At 38.2% G+C, this 17,960-nt stretch overlaps 1 protein-coding gene across 1 annotated transcript; it reads left to right on the forward strand.

Moving 5' to 3' along the window:
• The first annotated feature begins 2,925 nt into the window (after positions 1-2,925).
• On the forward strand, positions 2,926-17,960 carry dipk2b (divergent protein kinase domain 2B). The gene is made up of 5 exons (XM_069889287.1): positions 2,926-3,563; positions 7,277-7,541; positions 9,864-10,037; positions 13,598-13,886; positions 17,559-17,960. The coding sequence occupies exons 1-5, from the start codon at positions 3,367-3,369 to the stop codon at positions 17,894-17,896; spliced, it is 1,263 nt and encodes a 420-aa protein (XP_069745388.1). The 5' UTR covers positions 2,926-3,366; the 3' UTR covers positions 17,897-17,960.

Consider the following 17,960-nt stretch of genomic DNA (forward strand, 5'->3'; position numbering starts at 1 on the left):
AAACCTTTGCCACCCAATTTCACCCAAATTAAACAACAGCCCCGTACTTTTTGAAGGTTGGGAAGAAACCAGAGCACCTGGGGAAAATCCATCCAGACACGAGGAAAACGTACAAACTCCTTACAGACACTGCAGGATTCAAACACGATACTATAACCGTCTCCTAGATGTTTTCAGTCGTGGGAGAGTCTAGATTAGAGGCTATGGCCTCAGAATAAAAGGGTATCCCCCACCTTGGAACAGAGATGAAGAGAAATTTCTTCAGCCAGATGGTGGTGAATCTCTAAAATTTGTAACCTCATCACTCTGTATATTTAAAGCAGGGACTGATAAATTCTTCATGGGCAGGCGGTCGAACGTCATAGGGAGAAAGGCAGGAGAAATGGGTTGAGAGAAGAAATAGATCCTTCATAATTTGAATGGCAGAGCAGACTCAATAGGGCGAATTCTGCTCCTATGTCTTAATGTTGAAGGTGTTTGATTCAAAGCTCTATAGACCATTCTGTCTGAATTTTGTAATCGTACAGTCCCTAGCACATTTCAATAGCCCTATCTTAAATACCCTTCTAATGCCCTAATTCCTAGCATTAATAGCTACTCTCTGTAATGCTGTTTCAGCAGCTGATGTGACTCCTAATTGCATTTCAAAGTTGATTATAATAATTATTACATCATTTGTTTCATTGCTGAGGTGTGGGAGTGAAAATCCAATCCATACAATGAAATCACAAATTGTGTGGTTTTATTTTAAGCCCCCCAATTAACCTCTCACGCATGCAGTAAAGGCAATTTCCAGGTTTAAAGCCTCTCAATTTCCTGCTTTAATGGCCAGAGTTTCGTGGTTTTCTGAGCAATCTGAAAATGATTGTTGGGTGTACCTAGAACATTTTAATCACAGAAGGAACTCACAAATCAAATATAGGAATGTACAGACCAGGTTATATCAATAAACAAAGTATTTGAATAAAACATGGTTTTAGACATTGGATGCATTAGGTATTTCATCTCTTCTCGTTTATTTCCTTCCCAAAAACATCAACTGCAGTGATGAACACCCCCAATGATAAGTTGTGACCTAGCATAGTCTTCACAAAACCAACTGCGCTAACATGCCCAATATCTGAGATCCTGTCTGAATTTTGGGTCAAACAAAATAGAACTTGGAACATGATCACCTTATTCAAAATCTGCCATCGTTTAGATGATTTTTGGAAATATTTTCAGGCTTTATCAGTTTCCTTTAGGGTTAAACTAGAGCCCTGTCCCTTTAATTCCTCTGTTTGGTGTTTCTCAAGAAGAGGAAATATTATTGACTTCACGTCAGAAGTGAGTTTCAGCATTTACCTCAATGATAGCTCGACGGGCAATTTTGATGAAATGGAAAGACAGCACTCCACTTATTCCTACTCTATGGTTACAGGAGGTCATGTCCTTCCTAAGTTGAGAAAGAAATTAGACAATGTTAAAGATATAAAGATGAACTTTTTTAAGATGTGGGCCTATTCATGGAGTAGTACCATAATTTAATAAATTAGGGTGTATGGATGCTCAAGAACGGCACTGTCTGTTCTCCCAATGTTCTCCTTCATTTCCTATCTGTATTAGATTTGCAAGTTTGCCTTGTTTAGAGGGATGGGTTTGAATTGGGGAGGCGTTTTTCTTTTTCTTTTTTTCTTTTTAATATTTTGAGATAACGGGTTTGATTGGGAAGGGAGCACACAATTTCAAAGTTAATTTGAAATGTACAAATTATCTCTCTTTTCTATTGGATCTATATGTGTGTATTTTTCTAATTAAACTCAATAAAAATATTTGAAGAAGATATGGGTGGTGGAAAACATTCAGTACTGGAGTGCCCTCCTTGATTAGTTGAATTAAATCCATATCCACCACCTATAAGGCACTGCAGCTCCTTGAGTATTTTAGACTGGTCACAATACATGGAGTGGACCAACCTCTTATTGCCAGCTGTAGCACCATAGAAATACTGACTTTACTGCCATCAGATGGCACAGATCAGCTTTTGCACTCTGAAGGGCAACAGGTTGGTGTGGCAGAGCATTTTCTATACCATGCAATGGAAGGAAATCATTCTCTCTTCTGGACCCACCGTGGAAGGAATGTATTCAAATAACGTAACTAAGACTTTGCCACATTCAGCAATGTTGACCCAGCAAACATAAACAACTCCTCATATCATAGAGTATGATGCAAGATGAAACCAGTCTTTGTTCGGCTTCAGAGTGTTGGAAGGATTTTGTTAATTTCCTTTAGTATGTCAATTTCAGTGAAAACAATCTAAACCTTCACAATACCAGGACTTCCTGGCAAGCAGTGTAATATATTAATTATTCCTAAAGAAACTTGTTTTTAAAAAAAAAAATAAAGAGCCAAAATATTGTCAGAAATGTGTTTACAGATCAAATAGTCAGAAAAAACAGACCTATTATTCAATGCAAGCACTTTAAAGCATTCATGAATGTCATTTAAAAAAATCTTTCTGCATCCGAAAGTAGGTTTCCAATTAAAACTAAATATATCCAGAGTTAAAAAATTTGTATTGTTGCTTAATTTTTAGACACAGAATTGAGAAGATGTTTAAGAAACATTTGGACATATACATGAACGCGATAGGTTTGGAGGGATAAGGGCAAACACAGGCAGTTGGGGCCTTTTAGTCAGCGTGGGCAAGAAAAGGGCTCAAGCCCAAAATGTCGGTTTTGTATTGTTATCTTTGCTCTCTAAAGGACACTGTTTGACCTGCTGAGTTTCTCCAGCAATCACGGTGTCTGCAGGTTTTTGTGTTTTACTTTTTTTTTTAAATATATTAACACAAGTTCCACAAAGATGAATAATATTTGGTAAATTAAATTTTGGGGTAATTCTGGGGTCACTCCTGTACATGTTTTCTTTTAATTGGCAACCCCTTTGAATCTTAAAGTTTATGATATTCAGTAGAGAGCTGAACTTCAAATATGATATTTCCTTGATCAATCACAGTAAGAAAGGTTCTATTTTATATAAAGACATACCGCCGATAAAGCTTCCAATTAACTAGTGGATTTTTTAAAAAGCCCAGGATCTCCAACCATTATCTATTCCACAACATACAAGAAATGTGAAGTATTGTTCTACACTGAAAGGAAACAAACAGATGTTGAACCTGATCGCATTCCTGGACGGAAGAGCATGAGGAAGTATGACCATAGCAACCTCATTATCAGCATGCCCCACATTTCCCCTCAGAACAATCTACACAGAAATGACAGCGACGTCACTTCAGCTTTCACCACCACCTGAAAATAAATCCATTAACAATTTACATGTAATTCTTGCTGCACCCCCGCTGTGGAGGGCTGGGCAGATATGTGGAGTTGTACAATTTGTTTGTTAATGTTTCTGGCCTCCTGGAAAACAAACTTAAAAACAAGAGCCAAAGATATGAATAATGTAAGAAAGCTGAAAGATGTCTACAACTTTGGCAAGAACTTTCTGGGTTTGGATAAATGCGACGCTTGTATCGGAACGTCACTGTGCAGAAAATTCTTCAAAGATGAAATCAGGTGAGATTTGCGTTCATTTGTAACTAAGAACATTAGTTTCAAACTGTAAATTCCATCAGGTATAAAGACCCAAACATATTGAAAAGACAAATTTACATTAAATAATCTTAATTTTGATTTTTCTCATTTATTTTCACTCTGAAAGGAAACATTCGGATATTGGTATGGGTTAGTCATGGCTAGGCTGGGTGTAGGAGCATATTGAAATGATTCAGGACAATTTAACTCTTTTCCACAGAACTGCAGACGATTTTGGCATTTGTAAATTCATTGTTTCTAGCTGAATGTTCCACCTAAAAATCAAACATTTTGGAAGCAATAAGTAATCTCCTTGAAATAAGAGACCAACAGAAATAAATGCATTATATCTACTGTTTTGAATATTGATTTACAACCACATCCCATTACTGCAATTTTTGGATTACCTATGATAGATTTGACTTATTTATCTCTTCCTGCGGATCGTATGATTGCTTTTCTTACACTAATGGCTAGAAGATCTATACTATTAAATTGGAAAGAGGTAAATCCTCCCACTGTTTTCCAATGGTTTACCCAAACTATACTATGTTTAAATTTAGAGAAAATTAGAAACTCTGTCTATGAATCCCCTTCTAAGTTTGAGTTAACCTGGTGACCATTTATTCAATATTTTCATTTGTGGTCAGTTGATCTGGCTCTGTTTTCTTTTTATGATTATGTATGATAATTGGGCTGTAAGATGAGATCGGAGTGATAGGCGTGGTTTAGCTATATCTGTAGGTTTTTTTTAAAGTTTTTTTTAATTCAGATTTGTTTTTTCTTCTTTTTTGGGTTTTTTTTTCTCTTTTTTCATATATTGTTATTAATTATATCTTTTTTTTAGAGATAGTTCATACCCTAAACTGATCAAAAAATTTTTTTTTATGATATATTTTTATTCTGTAATATTATTGTTTAATATCTCTGTATTAATTCATTACTTACTATGTATTTTTTATATCTCTTTGAACTGTATGTGTTTATAAATTATAATAATAATAAAAAGATTGAAAAAGAAAGAAATAAATGGCACATAAAATGACTCTACTTGCTTATCAATTTACTGCTCGATTCTTTCTTAAATTTTGGAAATAATATGAAGAGGAACCTATCGGCTGATGTACAGGGAAAATCCACAAAATAATAATCTAATCATTTCTATTTTTCTCCCCACCTATAGTATGCCTCATTTCTGTGTAGGCCATTATTTCTGTTGTTTCTGGCCACATTTGAAATAAACAAACTAGACATTCCATTGGCAGTATTTAGTTCATCCTCAGCAGATCATTACTTGCAGGCGAAACATAAAATTAATGCTGCAAATCTAATAACAGTTAGTCAAAGTTAGAATCTCAGCGTGAAATTGATCTTCAGGGTTACAGTGAACCAACAATTTTACATTGGAACAAAATGGCCATGGCATAACATGATTTAACACCCAGACCACTTCTCGCCATTGTAGCTCACTTCAAAAAAAAAGTTCCTTCCTTGTCAACTTCCGAAAATAATTGATACATGGTATAGACATACAATGAGCGGTATTTTTAAATGACAAGGAGAAGGCAGGCAAAGAGAAGCTTTGTGCTAATGGTAAAAAAAGGGAAAAAGAAAGATAGAGCCTATGGTACCATTGATGTCTTCCCTCTGTTTTGTATCAATCACCATCACCTACATCTTCATCATGAGCTAAGGATGTTGAGAAGTTTTGTTGACAAAAAGTACAATGACAAATTGACTAAAATATCTGGCATCAACAATCCTACTGATTTGAATATGGTATAAAACTTTCCACACCCCAATCGAAGGGACAAACTCATGTGTAATTCAGACAAAAGTAAACATACTGAAAGTGCTCAGCGGGTGGTACATAGAGTCTCAATCTGTGAAGAGAAAAGAAGCTGCTGCCCGAAATTGTTTTATTTAATATCTAGTTGCAAGGGGGAGTCGCATGCCCCCAGACTGAACACAAGACGTATTTCTTTGAACATTTTGGAATAATGACAGAGGCCAAAAAGTTTTCCCTTAGAGAGAGTGGGATGGAAAATTAAAATGACAGGTAACCAGATGCTCGGCATTGGAAAATCAAATCCACCACAATGTACAATGTAGACACCACCACATTATGAACGCTGCATAGAGTACACTGGAAGTGCAAGTGAGTTGATGCTTCATCTGGAAAGATGTGTGAGTCTCTGGATAGAACATTACAGCACAGTACAGGTCCTTTGGCCCACAATGTTGCACCAACCCATATATATTGCTATTAAAAAAAAACTAAACCCTCCCTACCATGGATTTTTCTTTCATCCATGCGTCTGTCCAAGAGTCTCTTAAATGCCCCTATTGTTCCAATCTCCACCAGCACCCCTGGCAATGGATTCCAGGCACTCACAACTCTCTGTATTAAAAAAAACTTAACCCTGATGTCACCACTAAACTTTCCTTCCTTCGATTTGTTCAGATGTCCTCTGGTGTTTGCTAACCCACCCTAGGATAATGGAAAGTAAAAGGGCAAGATGCCACATGTTTGCTGTTTCATGAAAATGAGAAGCAGAATCCCTGCTAAGTGTGAAATAGTGAACCAGGGAGTCATGGGGGCAATGGTTCCTTTGGAATGCTGAATGGGGAGTGGAAGGGAAGGAAAGAGGTGCTTGCTACACCATCCTGCAGGTGGTGGTCAAATTGCAGCAGGGGATTCATTGAATGTGACGCCTGGCAGGGTGGAAATAAAAGAGGACCTTGTTCTGGTTAAGAGGAGAGCAGAGTTCAGGAAGTAGAGGAGACCGAGCACCTTGTAAACTATAGTAGAGAAGTCAGAATCAGAATTTATTGTCATGAACAAGTCATGAAATTCGAAGTTTTGTAGCAGCATCATAATGTAAACATTCATGCAATAAAACATCTTAAAATCACAATAAAAAATGAAAATAACAGTGCATGAAAAGTAAGGCAGTGTCTTTGGTTCATTGAATTTTCAGGAATCTGATGGCAACGGGGAAGAAGCCGTCCTTGTGCCGCTGAGGGCTTGTCTTTAGGTTCCTTTTTCCCTGATGGTAGCAGAGTGAAGAGGGTATGGCCTGGGTGGTGGGGGGTCTTTGAGAAGAGGCCACTTTTTTTTTTTAAAGACACTGCCTCATGTAAATTTCCTCAATTGAGGGAAGTCTGGTGCCTGTGATACTGAGTTAAGACCCCTCTGGAGTTTATTCTTGTCCTGAGAGTTAGCATCTCCATACCAGACAGTGATGGAGCCAGTCAGAATGCTCTCTACCGTACACCTGTAGAAGTTTATGAGAGTCTTCAGTGGCGTACCGAATCTCCTCAGATATCTCACAAGGTAATGATGCTATCAAGTAATCATGATTAAGGAAAAAAGGACAATATCGTAAAGGCACTGAGATGGAAAGGATATCTTCAGAATAGATACATTAGAGGCAGACAAACAGCTATGGGAGTCAAAGGACCAATAATGGATAATAGCTAATCCAACCACGCCTAGTCCTCAACCTTTCCCTCAGCTAATCAACCAGGATTAAGGAATTTAAAAATTGGTTAGCTCTGAGCGAGGCACATTGATAAATTGCACATCACTTTGGGTAGATACAAACAGTGAAAGGTTAAAGAATCACATTTCTGCAAGATGCACAGGAATTATTTTCCTGGATCTTATGTCTCCACATTATATTGTTTTCCAGATTCGAGAACTGGCTATCGGCAGATTTAAGACTCCCCCCCAGTCACAGAAAGACCTACATTGCCAATTACAGCGTTGATGCTGAAACCTGGAAGCCAGTCATCATTTCCCGATTACAAAACAAGCATCAGAATGAACTTTCTGATCAAAAGATCTGCATGTCAGCAGCAAAAAAAGTTGCATGCAGCATTGAAAATGTCCTTCGAGCCACAGAACGTTTCCAGAAATGGCTCTCATCTGATCGGCTGACTGCTGATCTAGTTCAGGTAGGTTTTTGAATTGTAATGTATGGAGGATCTCACTGGATTTAAGTCATGAAGTTGAGATAAACATCTATATAATTTCACATCTGCAGAAAGAAAAACAATCACCCACCCAACCCCCCCCCCCCCCCCGTCACTAGCCAATCAGAACCAGACCATAACAAAGTTGAGAAAATGTATTAAATACATGTACTTAATAGCATGAACAACTCAAGATGCAATGCAAGCAAATTGCAGCAAATAAACAATATCAGAAAGATCAAAACAAAATCTGGAAATGATAGAAATCAAAAATAGTGGGAATGCTAGAAACATTCATCAGGTAAAGCAGCAAACCAAGGAGAGAGAAAAAGAACTGACATTTCAGGTGTGGTCGGATCCTTCATTAGAACTGAAAAAGAAAAGAAGCAAGGTATTTTCAGAGAGAAGTCAAGGTAAGAACAGAAGGAACGTCTGAGACAGGGCATAAGCTGAAACGGTCAATAATTTAAAAATAGTGATTAAAGCATAGGAAACAAAATTTAATCAATCCCACTGAAACAGGAAGGGAGGGTTACATCTGTGAACAAAGACTGAAAGACACTCAGAGATAGAAAAGTATTGGTTATCTGAAATTGTTAAATTCAAATCTAGTCCCAAGAGCTGAAATATATGCAGACTTCAATTTATGATCTTTTCCTAATTTAATCTTTTGCATTTGGTGTTCACAATTTGATTTTATCTACAGCAGAAAACTAAATACGGATCGAGTCTGCAAACGTGACCCTGTTAATTCTCTACCCACTTTTCCTTTGGGCCTCCTACATTGCTCCAACAATGTTCAACAGGAGCTTGAGGAACAGCACCTCATCTTCCTTCTAGGCCCATTGCAGGGAAGTGAATATGGCAACACTGGACATAGAAACAGAAGCACAATTCATTCAAGTCCATATGACCGCAGCACATGTTCACACTGGAGAAAGTCATTGAGGGGATTTCTCATTAAACTTATATGTTATATTTGTCTTTGCAGCAGACATCCAGCCCACTTTATATTATAGTTCTCTGTATGCTGTATCTGCACATCATTTCACATTTCTTTGTTATTTAGGATAAGGCCATTTGGCCCATTGAGCCTATGCTGGTTCTCTCAGTAATCTCATGAACCCCATTTCCCCATTTATTTCCCTGCAGTCTATTCCCTCCCACATGCCCATTAACACCTCCCCAATTCTCCAATCAGTCACATTGATTATTGGAAATTTATGGCACAAGTTAACTTGATAATGAGCATGCCTTTTGAAGCTGGGAGGCAGCCAACTACCAAAGGCATCACAGGGGAAAAAAAATGCCCCATACAGACAGCTCTGGATGTTGAACGTGACATAACATGGAAGTTCTGAGAACCAAGGTCTAATATTCTTTTGAAAGAGTAATGTGGATAATTTAAATATAAAGTTAAATAATAGCTGATTTGAACTGAAATTTACTCATGCAATAATGTCAAATTTTTTCAAGTTTCTTCTGCCTTATTTACATCAAAACATTGACATTTAGGTATAGTGTTTCTTTCAAGAATTCAATTGCTTCATGTACCAGCTTATTTCAAATTTTACATCAAATCATCTGAAACTCTTGCTGGAAGCAAAAGGGCCTTGCCACTTTATTCAAATCCAAAATCAGAGTTAAATCAAAAGCAACATGGTAGCAGTGAGATCGATATTTGAGAGCAGGGCCTAGTTTCCTCCCATCTTCAAAAGACCCACTCATTATCACGTTAACTGCTGACAATCAACTTTACTGTCATTTTTTGTGTGCTTTTAGCTTTAAAAGCCTTTCCTTTATGATCATCATTCTGTTGTAATACAAAATGTTTGATGATATTATAATTCCTGAAGTTCCACCATTCTACACCACTGCCTTTTTAGTTAGACCTTCAGACCTATCGAGGCTATCAATACCATCTGATGTCCTGCTTGATAAGCCAGCAGAATAATGAAACCTTATTGAAAATATTCCACAGAATTTTTCTTGACTACATTGAGCACATGATACAGAAAGCCTTGCCCATTGTTCTTCTATCATGCAGTTAAATCAAACGTATTTTTTGCCAATATGGAGATAGTGAAGTCAAAAACAAAACAAAATTGCTCAATGTCAGAATTGCAGAGTTTACCAGAAATCATCTTTACAGTACAAATATAAAATGTTTGAAGTTACAAAACTGAAGTGCCAATGAGCACATTTATTCATCACCTGTATTGTTGCCTTCCTTCATGCTGTTCATGCAAGCTCTTTTGCGGCTCCACATAGATTTTAATCAACTCCTTTTTTTTTGTACCACAGAGCCTCCCTAGTCCCTTGCTGAGATGTCCATCCCAACGACTGCTGGACCGAATTGTCCGACGTTATGCTGAAGTAAGGGATTCAGGAAGTGTCCTGATGCGACATTTCACTGATCGGGACAAACTGCGCCTGCTCTATACGCTGTCTGTCAACACCCATCCTATTGTCCTACAGGTATAGTTTGGTTCAAATACAATTCACTCCCACAGTTTCTCTCCAAGTGGGGTTTACTTTATACATTCACCAAGGAGAAGGGAGTAAAAAGTGAGGAGTTCAAGGAGGGATACATAGAAATCAGTAGGAAAAATATGTCAGATGTTACAGGACACACAAGGGTTGATAAATTGCTATTTTACGATGAGATCTATTACAGGATGCTATGGCAAACAAAGGATGGGGAGGGATAGCTAAAGGCTTGACATGGACTTTTAGCATCTGGCATCTCACCTCTGCTAACAAAGAAGATTGAAGGATAACTAATGTAATTCTTTTATAAGCCAGATAACTACAGGCTGACGAGCCATGTCAGTGGAAGGGAAATCATTGAAGAAAATTTTAAGGGGCTAATCAGGGATAGTCAACATGACTTTTTGTGGGGAAAATCTTGTCAATAATTTGATTGATTTTTTTTTGAGGAATCAACCACTGTGGCAGTTCTTCTTACTGCATTATAGAAAGAATATGGTTGTGTTGGAAAGAGATTCACCAGGATTTTTCTTGGATTGGAGGACTTAGGCTATGGAGAAAGATTGAATAAGCTTGGTTTGTTCTCCCTTTGGCAAAGGAAACTGGGGCTGATAGAGTATAAAATTACAGAGGCACTTCTTGATTTGCATGATTCAAGGTCCAAAATTCCATGTCGGCCATATACATTAATACATAAAATTTGTTAACATGCTGTCCATAAAAGCATAGAAATGCTGACACCAGCCCAGCATCCCCATGAATAAGGGGAAGAAAAGCAAATGAGTCCCTTCAGAGATACTGTAGAAAATTATACATTTCACTGCAAGCCACGTGTGTCTTCTTTATTCAGCATGTTTGCATTAAAGCCTCATTCTCTGTTCAACGCGCTCCTGCACTACCCCACTCACTGCTTCCCACACATGACCGTGATGCTATTCTTGCTCTTGCCTTGTCAGCCTGCACAAGTACATTGGACTCCCAAGTGAGACACTAGCAGTGACCGGCCCTACACAAATCATATATGGGCAGGCGGCCACAAAATGACAATGTATCCATGGATTTTCTTCCTGTACCAAGTGTTCATGGTTTTACATCCTGTACTCCTACAACCTCTGTAAACCCTATGTCTTAATTCTGAATCTTCAATACGATTGAGGAAGCTGCTGATGCCAGAGGCTTTTCAGGAGCTCTTCTCACCATCAGCACTTCACAAATCCCAATCCAAATACCTGGTTTGCACATGTCAGTCTACGACAGCCTGAAGCCTGTGAGTCCTTCGGCCTCCGAGTCCCTTCACTGCTCTGGTCATCTTCCCTGCTGGGTCTTCCCCCAGGATTCTCCTCAGAAAGGGGATGTTTATATTAGTGAAAAAAAATTACTGGCCCCTTCTACACACTGTCCAAATACCAAGCTGTCAATGTAATGGCTGGGCAGTAGAACCCCACAGAGGAGGCAGCTCTATGACTTGAGGTGGGGATGTGTAAAATTATTCATTTTTATAGGAAAAGCAATTTTCTGCATTAAAAAGGGTGAAAGAGTAGTCAAAATTGATAAACCAAAATTTATGCCTTCACCAAGCCACACAACCACAGGTCTATGCTGTTAAGTGCAGACTTTTCGATTCCAGATCATTGGTGAGGACACTGCCAGAAGCCAAAATTGTGAAGCTCTGGTTGGTGGCAGGATCATGTACATCATGTGGCCACAGTAAACCTTTACCACAAAACAGCAGAAAAACCAAATGAATGACAGTTTCATGTTGTGGATCTGTGACTGGTGGGGAGATGCAGGGAATGGTGTTCAGATTTTGACAAATAAATTAATTATAATAAACAGAAGTTTAGTGATGGTACCAAGATAGGTAGCAGGGTGTGAGCTATGAGGATAATTTGGAGAGGCTTCACTCACTGAACAAGGACACGGTGAATGGAATGGAAAAATGTGAGATCTTCCCCTCTTGAACAAATGTACCATATATTTCAGCGTACAAGTTAAGTTGTGAAATCCCAAAAAATTTTTTTAAATGGGGGTCAACTTGTACGCTGGATATACTTTTTAGACCTTAATTCAGCTCAAAATCCAATCTGTGCTGATCCGGCATACAAGTCAACTCTTGAAAAACCACAAAAAAAAACTGGACTGTGACAGATTTTCATTGAGATTTGTATTGAAAACAACAACACAATTAGCACCCTTCAAAATCGCTATCATTATCTGAAAACAACACATTTGGAACCCTTCAAAAATCACTCTTGCTTTCATCATCTGAGGCAAGATGGCAGCTGCACATCTGTACTCTCACTGTTTAAACAGTCATCTTATTGGTCCCAGTCTGTATCTTCATCGTCAGTGTCCCACAATAAATCACCTTCCGTGCCATCAATTGCACAAGAGATACTGCATTTTTTAAATGATTTTATCACAGTCTCTACTTTAACTTTGTCCCATGCCTTGAGCACAAAGTTACCTCGTATCAAGTGAAGCAGCACACATTGCCCCGCCTTTTGTAAACTACTTTTCTGCACTTGACATCTATGTATTCCATTCCTTGCGCACATGGTCTTGAATGGCTTGTTCAAGCAGACATCGAGTGGTTGCAATATAGTTGTTAAACCACCTGGGATAACTGCCAAGTATCATTTAGTGCTAATCTACTTTTAGTTTTCTCAGTTAAGTGGCTACGAAACATATCTCAGACCAGCAAACTCTGTTCTTTGCCTAAACTGTCCGTTCCACACGTTGTCTATCCATACTTCTACACCATTTTCATCCCTCCATCGTTTTTCATGAAAATGTACAAAAATACCTGCAAAGATTTTAATTTTCAGTTTAATTTTGTGTTTGAAGATTACCATGGGTCTTAACTTTGTCCCACCCACCATGCATGATAACACCATGGTAAACCTGGTCCTTTCAAGGCCTGTACATCTGGTTTAACACCTTTCCATTCCACTGTTCTATTGCCTATCATGTTGAAATTCATGGGCGTTTCGTCCATGTTTCTGATATTTCCCAATGCAAACTGGTGTTTCTACCAATTCTGTATAATAAACTGGTGAAAAATTACAAGTTTATGATCAACATCTTTTGGTCGTTTCAGTGCAATTTTTGTTTTTTGGTGTAATACCAGATGTTTCCAGTTCATGAAACGATTGCACCAGCCGACTGTAGCCTCCAAATCATCACTAAGGTCTGGGTGCGACTTGGCCCACTGCAGAGTAAATGTTCTTATTTTATTTCGGATGACTAGGTAATAATCTTGCCTCTGTTCATGTACCCATTCTGCAATGTGATTTTCCAACTCTGGCCAATGAGTGATTCCTTTTCTCATCGAATGTTGCCTTTTTGTTGTTTCTTAAAGTCTCTTCTTCCTTCCTCCAATCTCTATCCAACTTCTTACGCACATCAAATGTTCTTGCAGCAGTGCAGTTGTTGGTTTTCTTGGCCTTAAAATAATTACTAAGCCTAGTTTGTAATGCAAAGGTTAATAATTTTTCAGCTGAAAAGTACTATACTGTCCTATAAAACTGACAAATGGGTGTTTTCAGCTCTTTCCAGGGATAGAAGGATGGCCATTTCTACGATACTTTGGCTCTTGTGGTCGAGTAATTGTGACTCCATGGGCAAAGTCCATCAAAGAGTTTTACAATGCATCCCCTGAAGTCACTGCAGATGTTGCATTTCAGCTTCTACATATTACTCATTTGCTGGGAAACAATGACTTGGATTATTTCATGTACTACACCAGTATCCATGGCGACATGTTTGGCACCTTTGAGGATGGACGACTTTACATTACAGACACCAGCACAATAGGCATCATCGACAAGTTGGAAGGTAAGCATCCTCAGTGTACCTGCTTTAGTTATTGTGCTATGTTATGATAATCTGCCTGTAATCACAGTCTATGTTCAGTAACTTTATTTTGCACACAAAACACTGCTGCTACTCCATTCATTTCTGGGCTACCAACTCCTATCTATTTTTCCTTCCATACTGGAAAACATCACATTTCTTCTCTTGATAATATTTTCTTGCCAACTAACTTAACTACATCACCTTGACAGGTGCTTTATATCATTCTCATAATTCAGCCTCAGCCACAGGCCCTCTGTAGATACCAGCAAACTTAATTGCATTATATTCAGCCCCTCCATCTAAATCAACAAGTCACTGAACCTGTCCCTAAATAACCCATTAGTTAAGATGACAGACTTGAAAACTTCTATTTTATTTAACTATAAGTTACCTAATCTTTTTGCCATGCTACCATATTACCTTTAATACCATGACCTTTAATCTTTGCAATATCATTCAATGTAGCACCATATCAAATGATCTGTGGAACTTCAAATACAATTCATTCATTAGACTAGCATTATCTAATGCTCTCCTAATCCACCTCCCATCATCCATGTCTAGTACATTTAATTAAAAGTAATCCAAAACTCTACTGCTGCCAGTTGACACTACCGTCCACCAAGTCCGTCTAACACTAAGCCATGTTCACATCTTCCCCATGTGCACGCTGAGCTCTGAAGAAACTAATTTGAAAAAAACATGTAAAAATCCATATCCTTCATTGTCCTCATCCTTCCTATTACTTTAATCTCTTCCAATGCTCCATGTTACCTGCATTCTCAAATTCTGGCCTCTTGTCTCCCAAATTTTAGTTGCTCACCATATTTCAAGCTGCCAAAACTCTATAGCCCAGAATTATTTCTCCAAACCTCTATCTCTTCTGCTTCCTTTAAAGAAAATTTTAAACCCTTTTCATTGACCAAGTTTCCACATAATTGCACATTGCTGCTGTATTTTGATTTTTTTTTCCCACACGCTTCAACAAGTTCTTTTTAAAATCACTCATTGCCTGACAGGGCTGTTGCAAAACTGGTCCACAGTTAATTGGCTTCCTCATCTTTCTTTTTAATAGACCCATATTTGTTTAAACACAACTTTACATCCATGAAAATTTCTCCTTTGAGATATTGTAAGGCAAGAATTTTTTTAAAAATGCTCACCACATCAAACAACCTTTCTCATGTTAGAAGAGGACAATTTGCATTACAATATTTAAGATTTATATCTCTTCACTTTTTAATACATTCTGTGCACATTAACCATATTTTAATCTGAACATACTTTCATCAATATTTTAATCCAAACCATTTATGGATATATATATATATATATGAAGTACAATTTAAAACTAAAAACAGCAATATTCAACAAATGCACATTCCATGGAGCACATTGGAACCCTGATTTCCACTTTATATTTAAGACCTAATTCAAAAAATGTTTGAGGGGATTTGTTCCTGTGTATGCTCTCCGAAACAGTAATTAGATTGGAAGGTGACATCAGATGAGGTGGAGTATTTACTCCAAGGCCACACATAAATTGGAGGTGTAACACCATATTCTGTCAGGGCACTCTCCATCTGGATGGCATTAGCATCTACTTCTCTGGTTTCTGCTGAACCACTCCCCATTCTCCCTCTCTTCCCCATCCCTCTATCTCCTTTCCTCTCCATTCATAGAACCTTTTCCCTTCCCTTGTTTGCTATTTTGCCCTCCCCTCATCCACCTCTTGCTTGCAGGCCTGTGTACCTTCCCCTGCCCCTCCACCAATCCCCCCTCCCCACCATTTTATTCAGACCTCTGCCTATATTTTGCTCATACCTTGAAGGGCTCAGGCTCAAAACATTGGTTCTGTACCTTTATCTTTGCTATATAGATGTATATATATATATATATATATATATATATTGACCTGCTGCATTTCTCCAGCAATGTGTTTTTACGCTGGAGTATTTACTCACCTGATTTCAAATAGTTCTCAAACCCAAGTCAGAATGTTGTGGTATAGAGTGAAATCCCACTCTGGAAAATGAGGCACAATTTTTTTGTTTAATGTACCTATGCAGTGAAGGAATATTAAAACCATAAAGCTCATTCAAATCCCTAAAAATGTAGTTCTACAAGGTCCACTGATCTTCTTACACATTGTATTAGTTACATCCTTAAAAGGGACTTCTCTCCCAGAAACCATATTGGTTCAGATGAATCACATTGTAATGGACATTGTTCTCAATGGTGAACATTGTAGATTGTTGCTAATCTCAATGAAAAAATGTCGACTTGCCTCTCACAAATTCTCCCAGCAAGAAATTGTGAGATCCACAGCAATTATTGACCTCAGAGTTTGAGGTCATAACCTGAGAAGTCAAAAGAGCAACCTCTCCCCACAATCAATTACTTAAAATTATTTATCTCCTTAATTCTTTAAAAAAATATTCAATGCTTTTGAGACATTAAAGAAGTCACCAAAATTCTAAAAGAGACAAAAACTTCCCTGGAGGGGAATGATTCATTGTCTGAAACACAAAGTATTTTTCACATCCAGATGGCACAAATCAGAAATTTGATGGACTTACCTGGATAGGTGCACTTCCAACGTCACTCACCAGAAAAAAAAGACAGCAGGTGCTTGGTAACACCACAAGCTTACCAGTTCATCTCCAGATTGTGGACTGTTCTGACTTGGAAATAAATCAACACCCCTCATCATTGCCATGCCTAAATCTTGGAATTTTCTGCCATTGAAAAAGCTTCCCCAGCAGTTCTGCAGTGGTTTAAAGCTGCTCACTGCATTCTCGAGCATAACTGGGGACGAGTTATGAAGATGAACCCTGATGCCAGAATTCTGAACAGGGTTAGGGTAGTTATTGTCAGTTTTTCCTCAATCAGCAGCATAAAAACCTACTGACTGGTCAATTATCGTGGGATGGGCTGTCTGCAAATGAAGTGCTAGTACCAGGTGATCTGACTATACAATCAATCAAGGTAAGTTGATTTGGGAATCCAAAGGTTGTAAAAAGTCTCCTTTGCAACCTATGACAAAATACAACTCTTTATTCTACTATACACTTTTCTAGACATTATAAAGCTGACATTTAATGTCAGGTAAGGGGAGGGCCATTACCTTCAATGAAGATGTGGAAACTTTTCAATAGTTTTCCTTGGGATTTCCACAGGAAAAAAAGACACACATCAATTCATCCCTAAAATTTCCCTCACTTCTGATCACTGCCAATGTATTATTGAAATTAAATACTCAATTCTTGAATTGGTTGCTGGTACTTTCAAAGCTCTTCTCTCATTCATGTAGTAAGTGGCATGATTAGCATAGCAGTTAGCAAGTGACCAGGACCTGGGTTCAGATCCCATGCTGTCTAAAAAGTGTTTGTACACTCTCCCCATGTCTGCATGTGATTGATCCAGTTCCTCTCCCCCCCCCCCCCCATTCAAAATGTACTGGGGTTACAGGTCAATTATGTGTAATTTGGAGCACAGGCTCTACCTATTGCTGTATGTCTAAATTTTTACAATTAAAACAATTTAAACATCCATTTGGTAAGTTTGAACGAAGTTGTCCATCCAGCTTTGTACATGAATAAGCGTGCACAAAAACAAATCATGTTTACATGTTATTTTATTTTCCTGCAGATAAAGAATTCGTCCATGAAAAAAAAGACGTCTTCTCCTGTTTGACTTCAGACTGTAAAACGGATTTTGCACCTTGCAGGAACATCAGTGAGGCACAAAGTTTCATTCAGGTGTGCAGGGACCTCCTCCCTCTCCTGGTGACAGGCAAATTTAGCTTTTCTCCAACTCTGCAGGACCAAATAGACCGTTTTCTGAGCCTCTGTGGAAATGAGATGCTTTCCATGAAGGTTATCCTCGAGGCAGCTAGTTCGCTTATGGAACTGTTAAAATCATTGCGCCCTTGTGATCCTCATTTTGAATACAGATACCCAGAATGCAAGTATGATAAAAGCTATTAATTCCTTGTGTGTACTATGGCTTGTAATACTGATTTTATTTCAACAGCGACCAACCTTGAACTTG

The sequence above is a fragment of the Narcine bancroftii genome, chromosome 7, assembly GCF_036971445.1.
Source record: "Narcine bancroftii isolate sNarBan1 chromosome 7, sNarBan1.hap1, whole genome shotgun sequence".
Taxonomy (NCBI): domain Eukaryota; kingdom Metazoa; phylum Chordata; class Chondrichthyes; order Torpediniformes; family Narcinidae; genus Narcine; species Narcine bancroftii.